The following is a 21,862-nucleotide window of genomic DNA, read 5'->3' as shown; positions in this document are numbered from 1 at the left end:
CGAGCATGGCCGGAAGACCGGGGCGGGCACAGCCGGAGGAGCGTGAGGGCGCAGCATGGTGGCCGGCAACTGTGGCCGGAGGAGCGAGGGGGGGCCACCGGGGTGGCACGGCAGGGCCGGAGGAGCCATGGGGGGAGGGGCGGTGCGGCTGGAGGAGGAGCCAAGGGGGCATGGCTGGAGGAGGAGCCAAGGGGGGCGCCTTTTTTATATTTGCTCCCCCTCCTCTTAGAAGCTGGCTACGCCACTGTTGGTAGCGTATACATCTCGGGAGTTACAGCGCTCAAAGCTGCTTTACTGCACAGAAACTTGCCAGTGTAGACATACATACAAAGCATTATTTATTAAAAGACCCGGTCAACATTTTTCATGTGGAAAGTTTTCCTGCTAAAAATAGGATTTCATCAAAACTGAAATTTTTCTCTGGAAAATGTCAATCCTGATTATTAGAGAGACAAAGTGGGTGAGGTAATATCGTCTATTGGACCACCTTCTGTTTGTGCGAGAGACAAGCTTTCCAGCCACACACAGCTTTTCTTTTTCTAATTCCCTTTTATTCTTAATAGTTTTCCAGAGCCCACTCAGCTAAGAGGGAGTGAGCTGAATTCTATTCCTCTCTATGCATCATCAACAGAAATTCCAACTGCAGGGCCAAATAGTGCCCTCATTCACATCTGTGTAATTGAATTGAAGACCATTAGTTACACCTCTTTAGTCTCATTGTTCAAAGCAAGTGCAATTGTTGGCACAATTGGCTGCAGTCTTTAATACTAGCACGATGATTGCAAAGGAAATAAGTCTGCTTAACTTTCAGATCTCTGAATTAATTTGCAGTTGGAAAAACATTTTATTTGTAAATTAAGTCAGTTGGATCTGAAAATCATAATGATGTCAAATTTGGAAACCAGTAGTACTGGTTTTGGTCACTTTTCAGAATAGATCCCCAATATAAGTAATTTGACCTTGAGGCACTATGTTTTAGTGACTTGCCTGGCTGTTCAGCGCACAGATCTAAGTTCTAGTTCCAACTTTGTCAGACTCATAAGCTGCCTCTGTGAACAGGATTCAGTGGTTTAAGTCTTAAGTTATCTGTGCCTCAGTCACTATATCTATGAATTGGAGCTACCTACCTTTGTAAAGACCTCTGAGAGCCACAGAATATGACAGTGCCAAGAACTTTATTACTCCTAAAAAAACAACAAGGAGTCCGGTGGCACCTTAAAGACTAACAGATTGATTTGGACATAAGCTTTAGTGGGTAAAAAACCGACTTCTTAGAAAGCTTATGCCCAAATCAATCGTTAGTCTTTAAGGTGCCACTGGACTCCTCGTTGTTTTTGTGGATACAGACTAACATGGCTACCCCTTTGATATTTATTACTCCTAGTTTATAGATCAACAACTGACATTCAGTAAGGCAGAAGTCTTGACTGGGAGCTTTACATCCTGGCTCTGATGCTAATTTGCCATGTGACATTAGGCATCCCTTTGCATAATTTAGTAGGCCATATGTTCTGTGCGGGTCATCTCCTCCAGGTCTAACTTCAGTATATAACTCTTTGATTGTTTATTTTGTTACTTATTTTTAATTGTCCTTATTTCTTTGTGGCTCCAGTCATTTGCACAGAAAGCATAGGGCTAGATTCACAAAGATACTTAGGTATGGTGACACTAAGCATTGCCATACCTAATTTTTTGGTGCCTAGAAAATCACCGGGATTCACAAAGCCTGTGTTTGACCACTAAGCACCACTGTCTAATGAATGGGGAGAGAGAGACACCTCAGAATGGAATGCACACACACACACAGCCAGCATGCTAGCCAGCTCTCCTCACCTATGACAGTTAATGAGAGATGCCAAGCCAAGGGGCATATGCCAACTCCTGCCCCTCTCTTGAAGCTAGGTGCCTAAATCTGGGCTGCAGGGAGGTACCACTCTGTGGGATTCTCAGCTGCAAACTCTATCTTGGCCTTAGATGCCTATGCCATTTTTTTCAATGTCAGGGGTGGGGGAAAGGAGCTCCCTCATAACTTTTAGCCCCATAGTTAGTGTATTCACCTGTGACATGGGAGACACCAGGATTCAAGACCCCTGCTAGCTGAGGGGGAGAAGAGATTTCCACAAGGATCAGCCACCTCTCAGTGGTGAAGGAGGTCATTGAGAGAGGCAGGGAAGAGAGAGAATGGCTCTGTAGCCTGGTAGTTAGCACACTGTCACTTGTGAGGTGGAAGATCCAGGCCCCCCATGCCAATGACTCTTTTGAAACTATTCCATTGTAGAAAAATAATTTTAACTGGGCGAGATGGAGCCCAGTGCTCAGAATATCCCATAGCTCAGTGGTTAGGGTACCCATATAAGAGGGAGAAGATCCCTGTTCAAAACCCTTCTCCCTCTCAGCTGGAGGGGGAATTGAACAGGGGTCTCCTATGTCCTCAGAGTGTCCCCTAACCTCTGGGCTAAAAGCTGTGAGGGAGCCCGTCCTCCCCTGGCTGTTTTGTGTAAGTTTGCCTTATAGGGGCCCAATCTGATAGGCAAGCTGTGAGCATCCTTACTGGATCGGACCCCACAGGCAAGTTAGGTGGAGGGCCATCCATCTTCCCTGGGTTTGTGAATCACTCTGGGGCTTAGGTCTCTTGGTGCGTGGTGTGCACATGCCCAGTGGCAGAAACACTGGTGCCCAGGAAACTTTTACTACAAACAAAGAGGTGCTGCGTGAGTTTAGGCGCCTACAGTCTTCAGCAGCAGTTGAACAGTTTTGTGAATCTCAGTGGGGCTTGATTCTGGGATTTAGGCACTTAACAGGTAGTTAGGCTCCTAAGTCCTTTTGTGAACGTGGCCTATAGTCTTTAGTAGGTGTGCTTCTTAGGGGGCTTCTCTGTGTTGCAGCAGCCTTCATTGCCCCTGGGAAACCACTGCATCAGCTGACACCATGGCAGACTTTCTCAGATGAGGCAAGCGCAGAAGAAAAATTAACTTACTACACAATTTCCATAAACCATTTTTAAAATAAATTACAATATACTCTTACACAATGTATTTGGAACTCATTGTTTTACTTAAGCACTTGAGCTCAGAGGTTCCTTTTTACAGTTCATTTAATTGTTTATAGGTATGAGTGTTTCTATAGGGCTCATCACCATAATACTACTCCCTTCCTCACCCCACCCCACCCCCAACAAAACATCTTCAATTATCTGGACTCCAGTGCTTTACTTTATGTAAATTAACCACAGGTTTTTAAACTAAAGCTCAGCCAGATATTTTAATGAACTCTCTTATTAACGAATTGTTTTTGAATTTGTCCTTAATTTTACTAAATATGAAGAAGAAAGAAAATTTCAATGTGGGCCTAATGTTGCCACACTTATTCATGGACATACTCACTAGTTGTCCCGTTCAACTGAATGGGCCTTCTTAAGCGTCCACTTCTACAAGATAGTGAGTGCCCTTGATTCATCCAGAAATAGCTAGGAATAGCAGGTGCTCACACCCTAGGAATGCTTATTGTCTCCCAGGACTGGGCTGATCCTGCACCACTGAAGCCTGTGGGAGATTTTCTATTGACTTCCTTGAGAGCAGGCTCTGGTCTATGAATACAGAGCATTCATGTGAGCAAGGGTTGTAGGAGAGGACTTTTAATGTATAAGTGTGTTTGAGGAAAACACCCAAAACAAACTTTACATTCTCTTCAAGCCATTTGGGAAAATCTAAAATCAACCAAACTGACCTAGTTGTGTACTTAAAATCATGAGTATTTTAAAGAAATCTTTAAAAAAAACCAACCAATAGTCAGAAACAAAGTAAGGTGAAGGATGGGAGAAAGAAGTCACATGTTCCCTACCATTGTACTAGCACATTGGCTCTCAAACTTTTTTTACTGGTGACCCAAGCCTCTGAGTGTGACCCTCCCCCTTATAAATTAAGAATACTTTTTTATATATATATTTAACTCCATTATAAATGCTGGAGGCAAAGAGGGGTTTGGGCTGGAGGGTGACAGCTCGTGAACTCCCCCCCCCATGTAATAACCTCGAGACCCCCTGAGGGGTCCCAACCCCCAGTTTGAGAACCCCTGACATAGCAAGTCTCTCAAATTCATTGGGGATGAAGAAGGAGGATGGTTAATTAATGCAAACAAAGAAGAAAATCCTGGCTTATTAGCTGGAAACAGTTGTTAGATGTCTCTGTTGTTTACCTACTTCAGGGATCAACAGTCCTGGGGTCTGGAACAACATTATCCAATCAGATCACAAATAAAAATGTCTGTACTCCATCTTTCTCATCAGATGCATCTTATACTTAACCTCTTTCGAATGCTGCTTATTTGTTTTTTTAAATTACCACCTTTTATAGGCCTATCAGCCTAATGGAGAGTTTTCCAGTACTTTTGATGAAGGTATTCAGAATATGAGGTGTAATATATAGCTTGTATTGACTTCTCATTTCAGTGAACATCGTGAATCTTTGCCTTTTAATATAAATAATAGCTCTGCCTCATTTATTTGCCTTTAGAGTTCATACATTTTGATGTTCACATTAAAAGTCAAGAATTCCTTAAATTCATGCTTTAAGTGAGCCCCCTTCTCACAAACTACTCCAAATAGTTACCACTACTAATTATACATTTTTTGAAAAAAGAACCAGGAGTACTTGTGGCAAGTACTTAGAGACTAACAAATTTATTTGGGCATAAGCTTTCGTGGGCTAAAACCCATTTCATCAGATGCATGCAGTGGAAAATACAGTAGGAAGAGATTATATATATATATATATATATATACATATACATATACATATACATATACACACACACACACACAGAGAGAACATGAAAAAATGGGGGTTGCCATACCAACTGTAATGTGACTAATCAATTAAGGTGGCCTATTATCAGCAGGAGAAAAAAAAAAAAAAAACTTTTGTAGTGATAATCAGGATGGCCCATTTCAAACAGTTGACAAGAAGGTGTGAGTAACCGTAGGGGGAAAATTAGCATGGGGAAATAGTTTTTACTTTGTGTAATGACCCATCCACTCCCAGTCTTTATTCAAGCCTAATTTAATGGTGTCCAGTTTACAAATTAATTCCAGTTCTGCATTTTCTCGTTGGAGTCTGGTTTTGAAGTTTTTTTGTAGAAGAATTGCCACTTTTGCTGATACAGACTAACATGGCTACCACTCTGAAACCTGTCTACATTTTTTGAATAACCTTCTTAAACAGAAAAAGTGAAACCACTATATTTGAAATTACCAAAATATATTACTATCATTATTGAAAGTAGTTTATTATTAAAATATTTGCAATTGCTTATTCCTGAACAGCTGAATTGAACATAACAAGCCATAACATTTTGCTTTTGTTTCCTTTCAAAATACTTCTGGAACTCAACTTGGTTTATATTTAACTTTCTTTTTTTGTCAAGTATGACAATGATTACAAAAACATACAAAACACTTCAGTAATTCTGAGCAACACACTTCTACTCAACCTCTCTCCAAGTGTGCACATCCACCTTCAGGTCTTGTTTTGCTTCAGATCTTTGGCTGTTCAAGGTATTTGCCAGACAGCATCACTATTCCTTGTTGGGTTTTGTGCTCAATGTACAACTATATATTATCATATTAATGGTACAGATTAATTTGTAGTCCCCACCCGCAGTAGTACTGTACAGAAATAGAGGCTCCTTCCCAGCAAGAATCATAAATTTAGTTGATTGGCTAGCCATGACTGAGATTATAACATGTATAATTATACATTCACCAAAAGCAAAAGGTGTATTACAAAACTACAATATAATACAAAATATAATATAAAATAGATTGGCCATTGAGAAAACTTAGTTTTAATGTATTTTAGTTCTACTGTGTTCTGGTTATGTCTTATAGCTTATATTTTTGTATGTGTTTTGTACATTATGTAAATACACACACACCACCTACAGTATGGTGTCATGATAACTTGGAATACGTTATTTTATTTCTGCAGCCATGTGATATAAACCCCAGACCACTTGAAAAAACAATGGAAGGATGTGACCACGTGCATTTGCTTTGCACTTTTCACCACTTCACTTGTACCCTACCAGTAATATAGCTGTGCCAGAGCTACTTTCAGGATTTGCAACCTCAGAGCAGCTTCAAATAGTCACCACTTAAAAAAAAAAAAAAATTACCTGCCACAAAAAAAGTTTCCTTCTTTCTCTTCAAATGAAGAGAAGGTAAAAAGTACAGATCTAAAATTACATTTGCTGCATCAGTGAGGGATCCACAGTTTAGAGGCCTGATGTCATTGGTGTTGAGATAGTAAGGTGATAAGTCCCTACTTTTGAATACGTCTATATCTCTTAGATATTTCTATCAAGTCTAGAATCACATGCGTTATCCCACTCAGTTGGGATTTCAGATTATCCAGTGAAATGTGTGTAAATATATGCACACTCATACAGAGACCTGTGATGTGAACCCGTGGTTCTCATCATATGAGACCTTAAATTTGCTATACTCTGAAATACAGAAAATCTATTTTAAATCACTTTTGAAACCTTTAAAATTGTATTTTAAAATTTTCCTCCAAAGCCTGTCTGATAGCTAAGGCAACCTGGTTTTAAAGGTGGAGGGATGTGAAAAATAGTACCGATTTAAAAACAAAATACAACTCTAAAATATTTTCTAAACTAACATATCTAAAATGCAGCATAAAAAATACATGATGGTGTCTGATGGTTTGAAGCTTTTATTGGTACTCTTGGAATGATTTGTGTTATTCACTCATGGTTTCATCACATAGGAGTACTGCAGTCTTCACAAACGAATGCCAATAAATGTTACACCAGCGCACAGCATTAATATTGTACACACAGACATTCACTTTATGCTTTTGAGGAACATGCCATCTAACTGCAACGGTCAGTGGAAAAATATTTTGTTTTAAGTTTCTAATTTCTCTAGATCCAATTTCTACTACTTAGTATTGGATATCAGTCCAATAATATGGAGGGGAGAAGAAATTCTTAGGAGACTTAGGTTTGCAATGAACTTGCATAGCAAAAATTCTTCTTTGGGACTAATTATGTTGGAAGAAAAAAAAAAAAAAAAACGTTCTTTGAAAAAAAAAAAAATTTATTCTATTTCACTACTGACAAATTTCCACATAAAACATAAAAACAAAGATACCAGGAAGGGAATAAAAGGGTTCTGCAGTGTTTCCGGTTAAAATCAAAATGCCCTTCTGTTTCTCTCCCTCTGTACTTTAAGTACTAAATTATTTTTATATATGGATGTCTAGACAAATGTGGGGAAGAGAGTGACTTAATTAGTAGGAACTTTTGCATGTAGAGAGAGGCAACAAATTGACTAACCCAAAATCAATCCATATCAGATATGAATATGAAAATACAAACTTTCTGATCTTTTACCTAAAATTTCTAAAATGTTTGCTTCAGGTTGCCAAGCCTTTCTGCTAACTCAGCGTCAGCACAAGTTCAAAACATTCTGGAAAAATAAGATTTTTTTTTTTCAGCCTGTAACATCCAATTATCAAAGTTCCTGAACTGTAATTTTTAGTTTGTTTATATTTTAATGTATTCTTTCATTTTATACAATGTGCTTTTCAACTCCTCTCTGGGGAAGAGTACTAATATGCTGGCTTGATGTTACCCAGCACCTCATCCTCCCAGTTCGGGAGACAGCAGAAGAAGAAACCACAGCCTATTAGAATAATAGTGCTGGCCCAGCCAAAGCCATATGCCCAGCTGAACATATTAGATCCCCTCATTTGGATGTCTTCTGTGAACTTCACTGGATAGATGACCAGGCATATGATCTGGAATATCGCTAAAAGAAGGTAAAAATAAACAAATTGAAAATAACTGACAATTAATCTCATCACATTTCCTGTTCTGACTTTATTGGCAGGTAGATGCATTCCTCTCTCAGATATTTAAGGACTTAGCTGCAATCCTACAATCAGATCAGTGCAGGTGTACCCTTGCATTCTTACAGACTTCAATGGGACTCAGCGCAGGTATGAGGGTCTGCCCACACCGGGGAGGCTCTATGTTTTTTGCCGCCCCAAGTACAGTAGTCAGGTGGCCTTCGGCAGCATGCCTGGGGGCGATCCGCAGTCACGCGGATTCGGCGGCATTTCTGTGGGTGATCTGCTGGTCCCGCACCTTCGGTGTACCCGCCGCCGAACTGCCGCCAAAACCGCGGGACCCGCAGACCTTCCGCAGGCATGCCGCTAAAGGCAGCCTGACTGCCACCCTCACAGCGACTGGCAGGCCGCCCCCCGCGGCTTGCTGCCCCAGGCACGCGCTTGCTGCGTTGGTGCCTGGAGCTGCCCCGGCCCACACAGATCTGATTGCAAGATCAGGGCCTCATTCTGGAACCATTCTACACACAGATCTCTCACTGATTTCAAAAGGATGTTTTGGGTGCAAAGTGACTAAAGAATTGGGTCCTTAACCCTATGCTTGAGAAGAATTCAAACTAACACAATGGCAATGATGCTTAATAAGAGGAACGTAAATTTCTTTAACCAAGCATAGATGCAGAGAAGGAACAATCTGGACTAAAAGAATCCAAAGCAGTATTTGCATAGCAGTTTCCATGGCAAAACATACTTGTGTGTTAGCAACATTGCTGCTGGGATTGTTTCGCTGTTTAGTTACTGCCACAGAACCATCAGAAAGAGTTCAAAGCCAAGCATTCTAGTTTACCTGCTTGCTTTATGTCTCCCCCATCACGTCACAACACACACATCCTGTTTTAATTTTGAAGTGAAACTTGATTTGCATCCTCGGACATTCACCATTACAACATCCCTAACCTCTGAGGATGCAAACCAAGTATCACTTCAAAATTAAAACAAGCTTTTCTCATTCATGAAAATGAACCATGAACCCAGTTAGAAACATGTGTGGGGTGGATATTTTTAGGAGGAGAGGGAGGAAGGCTTTACTCCAGCTAGCAAGTATCAGATTTAGAACAAACATCAGTTTAAGAAGCAATAATCAGTCTTACCAGCGACAAAGATCAAGCCACCGATTCCTCGCACAAAGTTGAAACGAAGTATATCAACGGAGAACGCAATAACTGCTAGGGCAAAACAGATGACTAGGATCACGAAGCCGACGAGGTAGGTGGCAGCTGCTGCTCTTCCCCAGGCTTGAAAGGAAAGGGGGAAATGTGTTATACAAAACAGTACATGGAAGTCAAGTGGGTGTCATTCTTAGGTCTTTTGTTTGCTTTAATTCTATCATTGTGGAGATTCTGTCCCTTAAAAGCATACAATATTGCTTTAATTTAGGACTTACATTTTATAGCACTCTAACTTGCTGGCTCAGGGATGTGAAAAATCACCCCCCTGAGCGCAGCAAGTCTGAGCACTTTAAAGTGCTAGTGTAGACAGGCTCCCAGCGCTCGGAGCTAAACCCCTCGTGGAGGTGGATTACCAGGAGCACCAGGGAGGTTGAAGTGTTCTCCTACCGGCTCATTCACCTGCACGTCCACCTATGTAATATATGCCATCATGTGCCAGCAATGCCCCTCTGCTATGCACATTGGCCAAACTAGACAGTCACTACGCAAGAGGATAAATGGACACAAGTCAGATATCAGGAATGGCAATATACAAAAACTTGTAGGAGAACACTTCAACCTCCCTGGCCACACAATAGTAGATGTAAAGGTAGTTTCTCTTCAGGACCAGACTCCAAAGAGAAACTGCTGAGCTCCAGTTCATTTGCAAATTTGACACCATCAGATCAGGATTAAACAAAGACTGTGAATGGCTATCCAACTACAGAAGCAGTTTCTCCTCCCTTGGTGTTCACACCTCAACTGCTAGCAGAGCACCTCACCCTCCCTGATTGAACTAACCTCATTATCTCCATACTGATTTATACCTGCCTCTGGAAATTTCCATTACTTGCGTCTGATGAAGTGGGCATTCACCCATGAAAGCTTATGCTCCAATACTTCTGTTAGTCTTAAAGGTGCCACAGGACCCTCTGTTGCTTTTTACAGATTCAGACTAACATGGCTACCCCTCTGAGAAATGTAAGTGTGGCTTTTAGGGAACCATAGAGGTCTGAGCAAAGAGTAATTGTTTATTATCACTATTCATAGGGTGCCATAAGTATGCATGATGCTTTACAAGCACAAGAAAAAAGACAAAGGTTGGGATTTTCAAGAGCACTCAGCATTGGCCTAGCTCTACTCCCATTGAAATCAACGGTAAAGCTCTCACTGAAGTTAGTGGGAGAAGAGTTAGCCCACTTTTGAAAATTCCATTCATGGTCCATGAGCAAACAGACAAGAACGATGTGGGGAGGACAAAAGCAGACAAATGAAGGGATATCTCCCTAGGCAATGCAGTTTTCTGCTGGGAGCAAGAGATAGAAGCTGTTTGACATCATGAATTTGTAATTACTTTTTTAATTGATGAAGAAATGAGTAATGCTGTAATGGAGAACTAGCACTGTCTGGAAGGCTTATCAGAAGAAGTTTGGATTAATGTGAGATCTGAATAAGGAAAGGGTGATTGGTATTCAAGATAATGGAGCCTATGCCCACATAGAGGGAATGAGAGATGTGAAGCAACCAATGCAGAAAGTTATGGGTAGTCATAAAGGGAGTGGAATAAACCACATTCAAGGAATTGGATTTTGGCAGCTTTATTCTGCATGAACTGGAAGGTGTGAAGTGAGAATTAAGGAGAACAGAATTGGGTAGATTTGGAATAGTTAAGGGGAGAGATTACAAAGATTTGGACATGGGTTGTACCAGTAGAAATAGAAGGGAATAGGTGGCTCTTAAAGATGATGTAGATACAGTGCCAAAAGGACTTGGAACCAGCTTAGATGTGTAGGGAGAAGGAAAGTGAGCAGTTCAATGACTGGTGGAGTTATCAAAATAATTAAAATTGGGAAGTTTGGGTAATACCATATGGGATAAGAGGATGCATTAAAAGCAGACAGGTTCATGGGACCAGGATAGGTCTCAAGTATAACTTGAAGTCACTCAGAGCCAGAAGAAGGGGACCAAAAAGACATTCAGAAAGTAACCTTATTCCAGTAACCTTATTTCAGAATGTTCTCCTCCATTTGCCACTGCTAAGTAAGAAATCCCATCATGGCAACAATGGGCATCAATGTCTGAGTACCAGAAAAATAACATCCTTCCTTGAAAAGCAACCTACAGTTCTCCTTTTTAAAATAAATGCTGGCTTCTGAACATTCAAATTCCATTATCTTTCCAAATAGTAGACACAAGCATAGGCAAGCATCATGCAAACAACAGGCCATTTCTTAACCATGAGGCCGAGTAGTTGACTATTTTGACTCTGAAGAACCCAAAGGTATTAATCCAAGAGTTTTGATTTTATAGGTAGACAGTCATCATGCATCACCCTCCACCTACTCTAAAGGCTGGTTGCCTGCATTTACACAGGGGATTAAAACAAGGAACTCATGTAAGCCCAAATCCTGAGCCTGTCTTGTATAGGACTAAGGGGAATAGCAGAATACACATGAAGGTTCCACATGGGCATGGCCCAATCCTGAAGACAGGCATAGAAAGAATGTGGAGAAACTCCACAGCAGCCCTGCAAACTGGACCCACATTGCTGCTAAAGAAAGGAGGGAGGTTGTGCAAATGAGCTTCTGCCTGTCTGCATTTCTCCCCAACCACCCCTAGTATATCCTATCCCTTCCCTCCCCTGTGGAACTGATGCAGGATTAGGAATGGAGGAAGGGAACAGCTTGGTTGGAATTTTTGGTCTGAAATCTACACTAATTCTTTCATACCAGATGTTGTTCACTGATGCTCCCAATGCTGGTACTGGCTACTGTTCAAAGCTGCCACAACCAAAGGATTCATTTACAGATCATTACTGTCTAAATATGCTTAAACATAGGATGGAATCAGCTCAAGAAAAAAAATGCTTCCTGGATTAAACCATCTATTTAAACTATTTATTGGGATTGGTCATACAGAATAATTCACAAAACTGTTAATTATAAAAGTTCAGTAGAAAGCCAGATCTGTACACTCCCTGTCCAAGGGGAATTTGGAATGTCAAGTACAAACATTCCAAGGACTCAAACATCTTATAATTTGGATGGACTCTGAACAGTTGACGCTGTAAAAAAATGGCATTGTAGGAGTCACACATTTATTGAGTCTCAGGGATCTCCTTATCAAATACACTTACTTTACAAGTAAAATGAAGTTTTGTATAACTGCCTGCTGTGTAAGCTCAGCCTGGAATCCATTTGCTGTGAATTATTTGCTCAGCTCTGGTAATAATAAACTAGCAATGTATTTAGCTTTGGGAGATGTCTAGTGACAAAATTGCAAAGATTAGTGTCAAGTCCAGTTTTATTTACTGTCTTCATCATGGCCATCCTTAGACATACGCAGCATACGCAGTTGCATAGGGCACCCAAAAATTTGGGGCCCCATTCCCCTCGCTGGCTGCAGCTGCACTCCTCTCTTCTCCAGCCCCTTCCCCACGGTGGACTGGTGGGCTTCTCCTCACCCCAAACCCCGCCCCCTCTAGGGTGACCAGATGTCCCGTTTTATAGGGACAGTCCCGATTTTGGGGGCTTTTTCTTATATAGGCATCTATTAACCCCCACCCCCGTCCTGATTTTTTACACGTGCTGTCTGGTCACCCTAGCCCCCTCTCTCCCTCCCTCCTCAGCCTCTGGCTCTGCCGCCCCAGCCCCGGGGAGCCCAGAGCGGCGCAGCCAGTCACTGGCGGTGTGGCAGCCTGGCCCACCGCCGCCCAGAGCGGAGTCCCTCCCTGGACCCTGCCTGGGCCGCTTGGTCTAAGGCGGGGGCCAGGACAGAAGGAGTGAAACTTCCACGTGAGTCAGCCGAGCGGGAGGGAGAGGGGGCGGAACCGGGCCAAGCAGGGGAGGGGGGACTTAAAGTAACAGTTCGCACACTTCCCTAACACACACACACTCTCTTTCTCTCTCACACACAGACTGGCTCTCACACCCACATACACTCTGCCTCTCATGAGTCACAGTCCCCCAATACAGATTGAGAGACTGTGTGTGTGTGTGACACTCTGTCACACAGTCCCCCCAATACACAATCCTACACACACAGGCTTTCTCGCTGGCTCTCTCACATGCACTGATTCTCACACACACACACACATATGCACACTTGTATTATTATTGTTATTACTGCTTGGTACTTCCTGTCAAAATGCTTGTGGTGAGCCAGGAGTGGCAAGGGGCTGCAGGAGGGCCGTGGGCTCTGGCAAGATGCAGCCCCTATGTGACAGCGCGAAGCCTGCCTTGAGCCACTGCCGCAGCGTCTGCTGCTACGAAGCTCGGTGTGTGTCAGCAATGGGGTGGGTTCTGGGGATCCGCAGGCGGGGGTGGTAGCTGTGCCCCCTTGGCACACTGGGGTCAACGGCGCCAGCTGGGGACCACCTTCAGTGGAGCATAGGGGCACCAGTTTAATAATATTGCATAGGGCCCCATAAATCCTAAGGACGGCCCTGGTCTTCATAAATAAAGAGGGAGTAAACAACATGGTCATGAAATTTACAAATGATACCGTGGCCTTGTCTAATTTGGCAAAAAAATTCTATTATTGGTTCCACCATTTCAGCACCACTAATGGCAGCAAGAGTTGGCATATTAGTATAACTAGGGCTGAAGATAGCTGTTGGCATTTTTTGCCATTGTGTCATGTGGACCTGTTCTGAGCAGGATTAGACAACATCATGCTTGAAACAGTGAGTCGTACAGCCCTGTTTACACTAACACTGCTACTGTTTCTAACACTGGTGGAAGCAACAGTGGGAAATGTTTGGCAAAAGAAACCCCAAAAAACCTGGTGTAGATATGCCCTAAATGAGAGCATTTGACAATACCAAGGAGCATAGGGCTTGAAAAATGTACCAGACATCTGTGTTAAGGGTCAATATAAAAATTGGGGTAGGAAGGTTCACCACAGAGCACCTGGTGAACACCATTTTCACACACACGACTTCCAGATCTGAGAGAGAGAGTGCTAGGATTCCTTTTGGGTGCTGTCCCTGGACACTAGCTGGAGGTCCTTCTTTCTGATCAGCTTCTGCCTCACGGCTGTCTGACAAACGTGAATGACTCCCCCTGTCCATGAGTTTGCTAAAAGAGATGACAGATTTTTGCTCTTTCCACCCCAGAGTCTTCTGACTGTTGAGTGGGCTTCAGCTGATCCCCAGCTCCCAGCCTCCATTTGTGGGGTCCTTTGTCTATCTCAGTTGCTCTACAGCCTCTCTCTGGGGTTAGCTATAGCTTGTCTCATCATTTTCATGCTGTTGTTGCTTGGGCAACTTGAAGCTCTATGCCTGCTGACAGACAAAGAGAAAGCACTGCACCAGTTTCCATTTGGTTCACGTTTGTAAGGCTAGTTTTGCAATAATAAGTGAGAGGTGTTTATTTGTTAAAGCTTCAATTCTGGAGAAACTGATGTATTCGATCCCCTTTTAGCCAGAGTTTTTCTTATTCAGCACTGGCAAATAGGTACTCATGGTACAGTTGCAAAACCACCAATGCAATTTTGGGCTGCATATATAGAGGCATCAGATCATGCAGAGTGAAGTAATAATCTATTTTTATGTGCTCTGGACCAGCTTCACCTGAAATACTGTGTTTAATTCTGGACATCTCATCACCAGAAATATATTTACATATTGAACAGAGTTCACAGAAGAGCAACTAAAATTATTCAGGGCTGAAAGGATATAATTAGGGTGACCAGACGTCCCAATTTTATCGGGACTGTCTCGATATTTCCTTGTTTGTCCCGCGTCCTGACCGATGTGCGGTCGGGACACTGGACAAACAAGGAAATGCTCCGGAGCCTGGAGCCCGGAAGTGCTCGCGCCTCCCCAGCTCCTGCCCCAACTCCGCCCCCTCCTCCCCCCATTGGCTCCCTCCCCAAATCCCCGCCTCTTCCCCAGGCTCACCATTCCTCCTCCCTCCGCAAGTGCTGGAGGGAGGCCCGGGAGATGCAGGGGGAGCGCGGGGCCGGGGTGAGTAAGAGTCCGGCCTGGCCCCGAGCAGGCAGGACTCAGTCGGGCGGTAGGGAGAGTAGGGGGCGGCCTGCGGGGCCAGGCGGCGGCTGTTCTCCCCCCCTGGGCAGCGGGACTCGGGAGCAGCCGCTACTGCAGCTCCCACTGCCGCGGGAGGAGGAAGCGGCCAATAGCCAAGCTCGGCGGCTGCGGCTCTGGCGCCCGGGCCCGAACCCCCCGAGCCTGTTCCCCTGCGGGACCCGAGCGGGACGGGGGGCTGGGGCCTGCTGCCCCCACTTTGGGGCCGCCCTGGGATAGCACCAGCTGGGCAGCAGCCCAGACGCGACTGGCCAGGGGCTGGGCGCAGCGTGCGCGCTGCTGGGTCCCTGCAGCAGGCCCGGGCTTGGGGGGTTCGGGCCTGGGCGCCAGAGCCACAGCCGCCGACCTCGGCCATCGGCCGCTTCCTCCCCCCCCCCCCCCCCCCGGCAGTGGGAGCTGCAGCAGCAGCTGCTCCCGAGTCCCGCTGCCCGGGGGGGGGGGGGGAAGAACAGCCACCGCCTGGCCCCGCGGGCAGCCCCCCTACTCTCCCTACCGCCCGACTGAGTCCTGCCTGCTCGGGGCCAGGCCGGACTCTCACTCACCCCGGCCCCGCGCTTCCCCTGTGTCTCCCGGGCCTCCCTCCAGCACTTGTGGAGGAAGGGTGGTTTTTTGTTTGTTTGTTTTTGGCCCCCCCCCCGCGTCACGCCACTCCCCCCCCACGTCACACCACTCCCCCCCCCCCCCCCCCACGTCCCGATATTTGACTTGGGTGATCTGGTCACCCTAGATATAATTACTAGGAAAGATTAAAAGAGTTAGACCCATATACCCACATCTTAGCAAAGTGATTATTTTGAGACGGACATAAGTCTACAGATATTAGAGGACTGCAAGCACCAAGGAGGGGGAGGAGTTATTTAGGGTGGCATTACCAGAAATAGGATGAAGTTTAGAAAGGAGGAGAAATTAGCCTGAATGTCAGCAAATCTTTTTGACAGTGAAATGTGTTCCCACGGGAAGTGGTGAAAACTCTATTGTGCAGGACATTTAAAACTAGATTGAACAAAAACCCTAGAAGAACATTCTGTAGAGAACAATCCTACAGTGGCAGGTACATGGACTACTAGATCATTTAAAGTATCAGGACTTTTCCATCTATAACTTCTGATTTTATAAATCTCATTGCAATGATCAGTTGGTGAGGTTGTGAATAATTGCTGTTCTAATGGCTGAAGGCTGGGAACTGCTAACAGTGATGTTTTAGGTATTTATATTATATTATCATAAATGGCTACAGGTTATTTGGTTCAGCAACAGGGCAGCAGGTATGAAATGTGATCTTGTTGACCAAATAAGGAACTCTAAGCTCTCTTCTAGTTCATCTTGAACAGGAATCCAAGGTAAAGGGGATTTTCTTGCACATATGACAGAATAAGGAGGATATGTCCACATCATGAATGCAAGAAATGCAGGATTCAGAGATTGTTTGGGGGGAACTAGGATTATCAATTGCACCATTTATTTTATTGGTATGAGTTCTGAATGAGCCATGGCTACATCTGGAAATTGTACAAAACAATGCCCACTAGTACAACAATGGGTTGACACTGGATGGGGGTCTATTGTAGACAAAATGCTGGCAGTTTTCAGCGTCTATACAGGTCTCTCTCATCTGACGCGGGGGTTCCGTTCCGCGGTTAGCACGTAAAGTGAAAACCGCGTATAGCCAAAACCCCATTGAGTTCAATGGCGGGCAAAATCACGCACACCACAGGTATAGTATTAAAATTGTTGTTTCTCTTTTTTTGTTGTTTTTGCCGACCATGTAAAGTTGAAATCACGCATGTTAAATGCGTGTAAGATGCGACAGACCTGTATAACCATTGTCCGGTAGTTGAACATGCTGAAAAGCAGGTAGTTAACTGGTCTAGCAAAACTCATCTCCACTAGGATGCTTAGTCTGGTACCTGGCAGGAATCTTATATAATACTTCCTAGTTTAGGTAAAGCTATAGTACTTGATTTGGGTGGGGTTGGACACAGCAACCTTGATAGTGTCTCTTTTACTATCATGTACCGTTGCTGAGCATACACTGCAAAGTCCCTTCAACTTTCCCTAAAGCAACCCTTGTATCACAAATCTGATAGAAACAGGCACAAAGGGGTAAGGTCAAGAGAGTGTAATAGATCTATAACATTCCTACGTAACTCATCTGAGCTCCCCAATAAATCTACCAACACACTTGGCTGAGAGCCTGGTGAATCAAAGTCCACTCAGTCTCCCAGCTACACTGTTACTGCTACACATCCCCGGATGGACTTAACAAATGACTCATGGAGCATGGCTCATGTTTCTAGCCATTTTTTTTTTCCCCCCAGTAAAAATCCAAATTAATGTTTCCATGTACTGTATGTATTTTTTTCAAATCAATTGTGAATTTAATAAATGCCAATGGATTATTAAAACATAACCAGCAAGGCATTAACTACCCTATTAGATACTTGACCATATGTACTTTCTGTTAGAGGATGGTAATTCATATCTAAAATAACTATGAAGCTAAGAACCTTAAAAAAACAAAAACATTTATCTAAAAATCAAGAGGACAATCCTGCCCATAAATATTGGGTCTAAAACCTACAAGTGTCTTTTTAAGGTACAAAGGCAGAAAAACAACTGCTTTGCAAACAAGCCCTTATCAGTAATACATCAAACACAGTATATCTGAACAGCACAGACCATTAGATACAAAAGGAGGATTGTTAATCCAGCAGCATTCTGAGCTACATAACCTCAATTAAAAATTCAGTGCAATGCGCCAGCTTTTGCTGGTAGTATATTGGTAACATGCATATGCTGGCACTCAGGAGCTTCCTGGCCTCAAATCAGAATAGTTCTCAATTAAAACAAACCCTCTTTCCAACTACAAGCTGACCCCCACTCTTCTTTTTGTCTTTCCACCCTTTGGCCGTTGTGGGACACCGGAGCCCCAGGTTTCAGACATGAATTAAGAAGCAGTTCAATTTAGGAACCATTCCAACGTGAAGATTCCCCCTTCCCCCACCTAGAGGGTGTGGTTTAGTTTCATCTCCTCTAATCAGCATGCAATGGATATGCAGACGCTTGATTAGGAAGCTGATTCCAATGTAGATTTATATTAATGAGGGGATCCACCTTGAAGCTTTCTTTTCTTATCACTGGGAGGGGAATAGAATAGGGTGGAGTAATTAGATATTATAAAGAGTTATGCATTTAGATTAATAGATTTATTTTTAAACTGCAGCAGCCCTGTGCATGCCTATTTTAAGTTAAGTTTCTTAGCATTTTTTTTTTAAACTATGTTGCATATTGGTATGTTAAGCAAATCAAACCATGGTCTGACATGTTATGTCCTTTGCCCAGATGTAGATACTATTTGAACAGAATAATTTTGACAGTAAAGCATTAACCTCATCAAGATTATTCAAGGGACAAAATTAAATTGGTTAAAATAACCTGTTGGTAATTAAGGCTATTCTTCATTTATAACAGCCATAGGAACAACAGTTCTTTAGCAAAACAGCAGAATGTGGCCCTTCCCCAAAGCTCCTGGTTTTCTGGGGTGAAGTATGAAACAGTTTATCAATATGTCATATAGCACTTAATCTACCCAGAGCCTACTCTATTGAGAGAAACCTAAGTGCAGTAACCCTGCTGTGTTAGCCTTTCTTCCCTTTGTAGGAAGGGTCGGGGAACATGGAGTTACTTTCTGACAGCAGCCAAATTCCTCCCACATGAGAGTAAAACCTACAATCATCATCAGGGTAAAAAATTATGCTGTTGCTCTCACAATGAGTTCTGTATTTTGCTTGCAGGCAAGTGCCATAATGGAAAACTACTAACAGACATTAATGCGTCCATCCACACAACACATACAGTATCCCAAATGGTTTATCCTCTGTGTCCACACTCCTGATACCTATTTTAAATCCAATATAATCCAAGGTTTCTGAGTTTCCAGATCATTTTGGATGTTTATCAGCTTGATACGATCACTATATCTGTTCCTCCTCCACTAAGTAGGCTATAAAAGAACCAATATGTACAAAGAACAGCCTCTGCCTTTTAGGGAGAAAAATATATATTTATTTCATTTTCTTATTTTCATCCTCCCAAGCTTCCCCAGTCCAGTACATTTCAATGAAGTTTTGAAGGTGTGTCTCTATATTTGACCCTCAATGTTTCATTTTATAAAACAACAAATGTAATCAGCAAGTACTTTGGCAGCTACTATTAGCAAAGGCCATACCCCGAGAATATGTGGTGAGAGTATTAAGAGGAGGCAGCAGAACCGAACATAATTTACTAACATTTTTAGCCACGTTTAAAATATATACACACACACATTATCCTCCTGATTTAATTTCTGATTTTTCAGCTGCTTCATATAGTGGCTTGCTTTTCTATAATACACATATGTGTATCAATTAAATACCATTTTCTTTCTATGCTCAAAACACATTTCACTCTATTTGAAATCACAGGTTGAGAGGCACCAAAGCAGCAGAATTTCTCTAGTCCAGAAGGGTTGGACTCCTGTTTCCCTCACTCCCTCCAGAGTACTATGAGAAGGGTAGTTAAGACTTGTGCAGGTATGGCACTCCAGAGGCTGGACATGTGTGCTGTGCTAGCAATGGCTGGCATTTATCAACATACTCATCAGAGGGTAAAGAGGTTGGCGACTTCAAGGAGCCTCATGTAGGTCACAAATAGTACTGGTGGGGAGCCAGCAATAAAGGAGAGAAGGCATGCAAAGTGCCAGATCTGTTCACTTGATTTTAAAAGACCCCATCAGCTTTCCTTTTTCATTTACTTCCTTGTGAGTCCCTCATCCAGTTGCTTAATGTTGGACTGACAAGGAAGCCTGTTCAAAGCCACCAGAGGCAGATAAGGCCTGGTTTTCTGTGTAACTATTAACCGGGAAACGCTGTTAATGCTAGTCCTGCAAACACCAACCTGTCCTGAACCCCCCATTAACCAGCCACACAAGGGGGACAATTGGACCCTTCTTAAGTGAGGAAAGGGGTCATTTTGCTAATGGCCATTGGTAGAGGCAAAGTTATTTTGCTAATAAAGATGGCACCAATTTACAGCTGTCAAATATTGGCAGGGATAACTGGGGTGGTTGGAGTAGGGTGAGCTCAGGCATGTGACCTGGACTCTGACGCCCCATTGCAAACACTTACAGTAGTCCATGAGGGACTGGCATTGCCAGTTGAGGTCATTGTCCCACCGGGTGCAGCTCTCCCATAATGACGCTTGGTGCTGGTAGGGCGCGGACTCCGATTCCAGCCAGCCCCGGCCAGACAGTGCAATGATGCCCAAGATGATAGCTAAGCCCAGGAGAAGGGGCAGAAGCCACCTGCATCTCCAGCAGGCAAGGGTACACGTCGCCATCTCATGCAGCAGTCAGGGCCTTCAGCAGATAATGGGTGCACAAGCCTGAGAGCTCTTTCTGGATTCTGCAGGGCGGGGTGTTTTGAGAGAGAGAGTGTGTGTGAGAGAGAGAGAGCTGCTTTTTAATCAGCAGAAAGGCACTAAGGGAGGAGAGAGCCCCACCTAGATTCCAGTGACTAAGAGCCGCAGCAGCAACCTGTTGAGCCAGAGAGGAGCTGCAGGGCAGGCTCAACTGCCTTGCTGCTCTGTTCCTTTTCCCTGGCTGCTAAACAAACCATGGTTCCAATTACACTCCCTAGTCTAGGCACTTAACCCTTTCCTGCCCAGCGTAAAATGCACCTCACACGTTCACAAGTCCTTTTTTCAGTACAAGAAGATTCAGGGCTGCCCTAGGCTGTGAGAAAGTGAGATTTCATAAAATATGCGATATTTAAAATCTCACTGAAAGGCACTACAAAAAGCATTCTGTAGTGGTGCTGATCAAAATGTTTGATGTAAAAAATATTTACTATAAAATCAGCCTTTTTTGGGGGGTCAGTGAATCAGCCACAAACTGATCCTGAATTTCTTTTAACATTGTCATTATTCATAATTATTTCCCATAATTATTTCAAGTATTAGTTTCCAACCTGCAAATGGGATCATGAACTGATCACTTTAACTCTTCACTGTGTTCATGCTATGTCGTAGCTTGTACCTGGTTACTTAAGTCTAACAGATCTCCTTTAGTCCCCACATATCAGGCTGTCTCTTTAACATCTCCTTGTGGCTGTCCTGTTGGCAGTTGCAACTAAACATGGCTAAAACTAAGATCCTGAATTTATCTCCCACGCTTTTCTCTCTTCCCTCATTCTTGATAATTTACTATCCCTTCTGTTGCTTACACACAGAGTCTGAGCACTGAAAACAGGTCAGTTATCAAAAATTGATGGTATTAATTATGAGCTACCAAAAACTGATATTATTAATATGTTAATCATCTCATGTATTGAAGGCTTAAAACCTGTTGTTATTGAATTAAAATGTGTGACTTCTCACCAAATTTTGAGATAGCAAAAATGCAAATTAGGGGCAAAAACTGTCTTTAGAATGGAAGTGAGAAATTATTAACAAAGAAATCTGCTTGTTTTAACTATAGCTTACCTGCTATTACGGTCAGCATTATGCCAGGTGCCTGTATGTTGACTGACATTAAATAAATGATTTATTGGAATATATGGCCAGAAAAATTAAGTCAGCATCCGGCCCCAGAATTTTTAGAATTTGCAAGGACTTGTGACGTGGTAACACCAAACAGCTTATAAAGTATTGCTCTTTTTCCTAAAATCCTTTTTTAAAGGACTCCACTGGCAAACTCTGGAAAG

At 43.2% G+C, this 21,862-nt stretch overlaps 1 protein-coding gene across 1 annotated transcript; it reads right to left on the bottom strand.

The window, feature by feature from the left end:
• Nucleotides 1-6,715: 6,715 nt before the first annotated feature.
• On the bottom strand, nt 6,716-20,689 carry PERP (p53 apoptosis effector related to PMP22). The gene is made up of 3 exons (XM_054022960.1): nt 20,288-20,689; nt 9,020-9,163; nt 6,716-7,831 (listed from the first exon to the last, which is right to left on the bottom strand). Exons 1-3 carry the CDS (start codon nt 20,496-20,498, stop codon nt 7,632-7,634), a joined length of 555 nt encoding a protein of 184 aa, XP_053878935.1. The 5' UTR covers nt 20,499-20,689; the 3' UTR covers nt 6,716-7,631.
• Nucleotides 20,690-21,862: the final 1,173 nt, after the last annotated feature.

This window comes from Malaclemys terrapin, chromosome 3, assembly GCF_027887155.1.
Source record: "Malaclemys terrapin pileata isolate rMalTer1 chromosome 3, rMalTer1.hap1, whole genome shotgun sequence".
Classification (NCBI taxonomy): Eukaryota; Metazoa; Chordata; order Testudines; family Emydidae; genus Malaclemys; species Malaclemys terrapin.
Note: the sequence above shows the minus strand (reverse complement) of the source record. Positions and strands in the feature narration are given on the sequence as shown.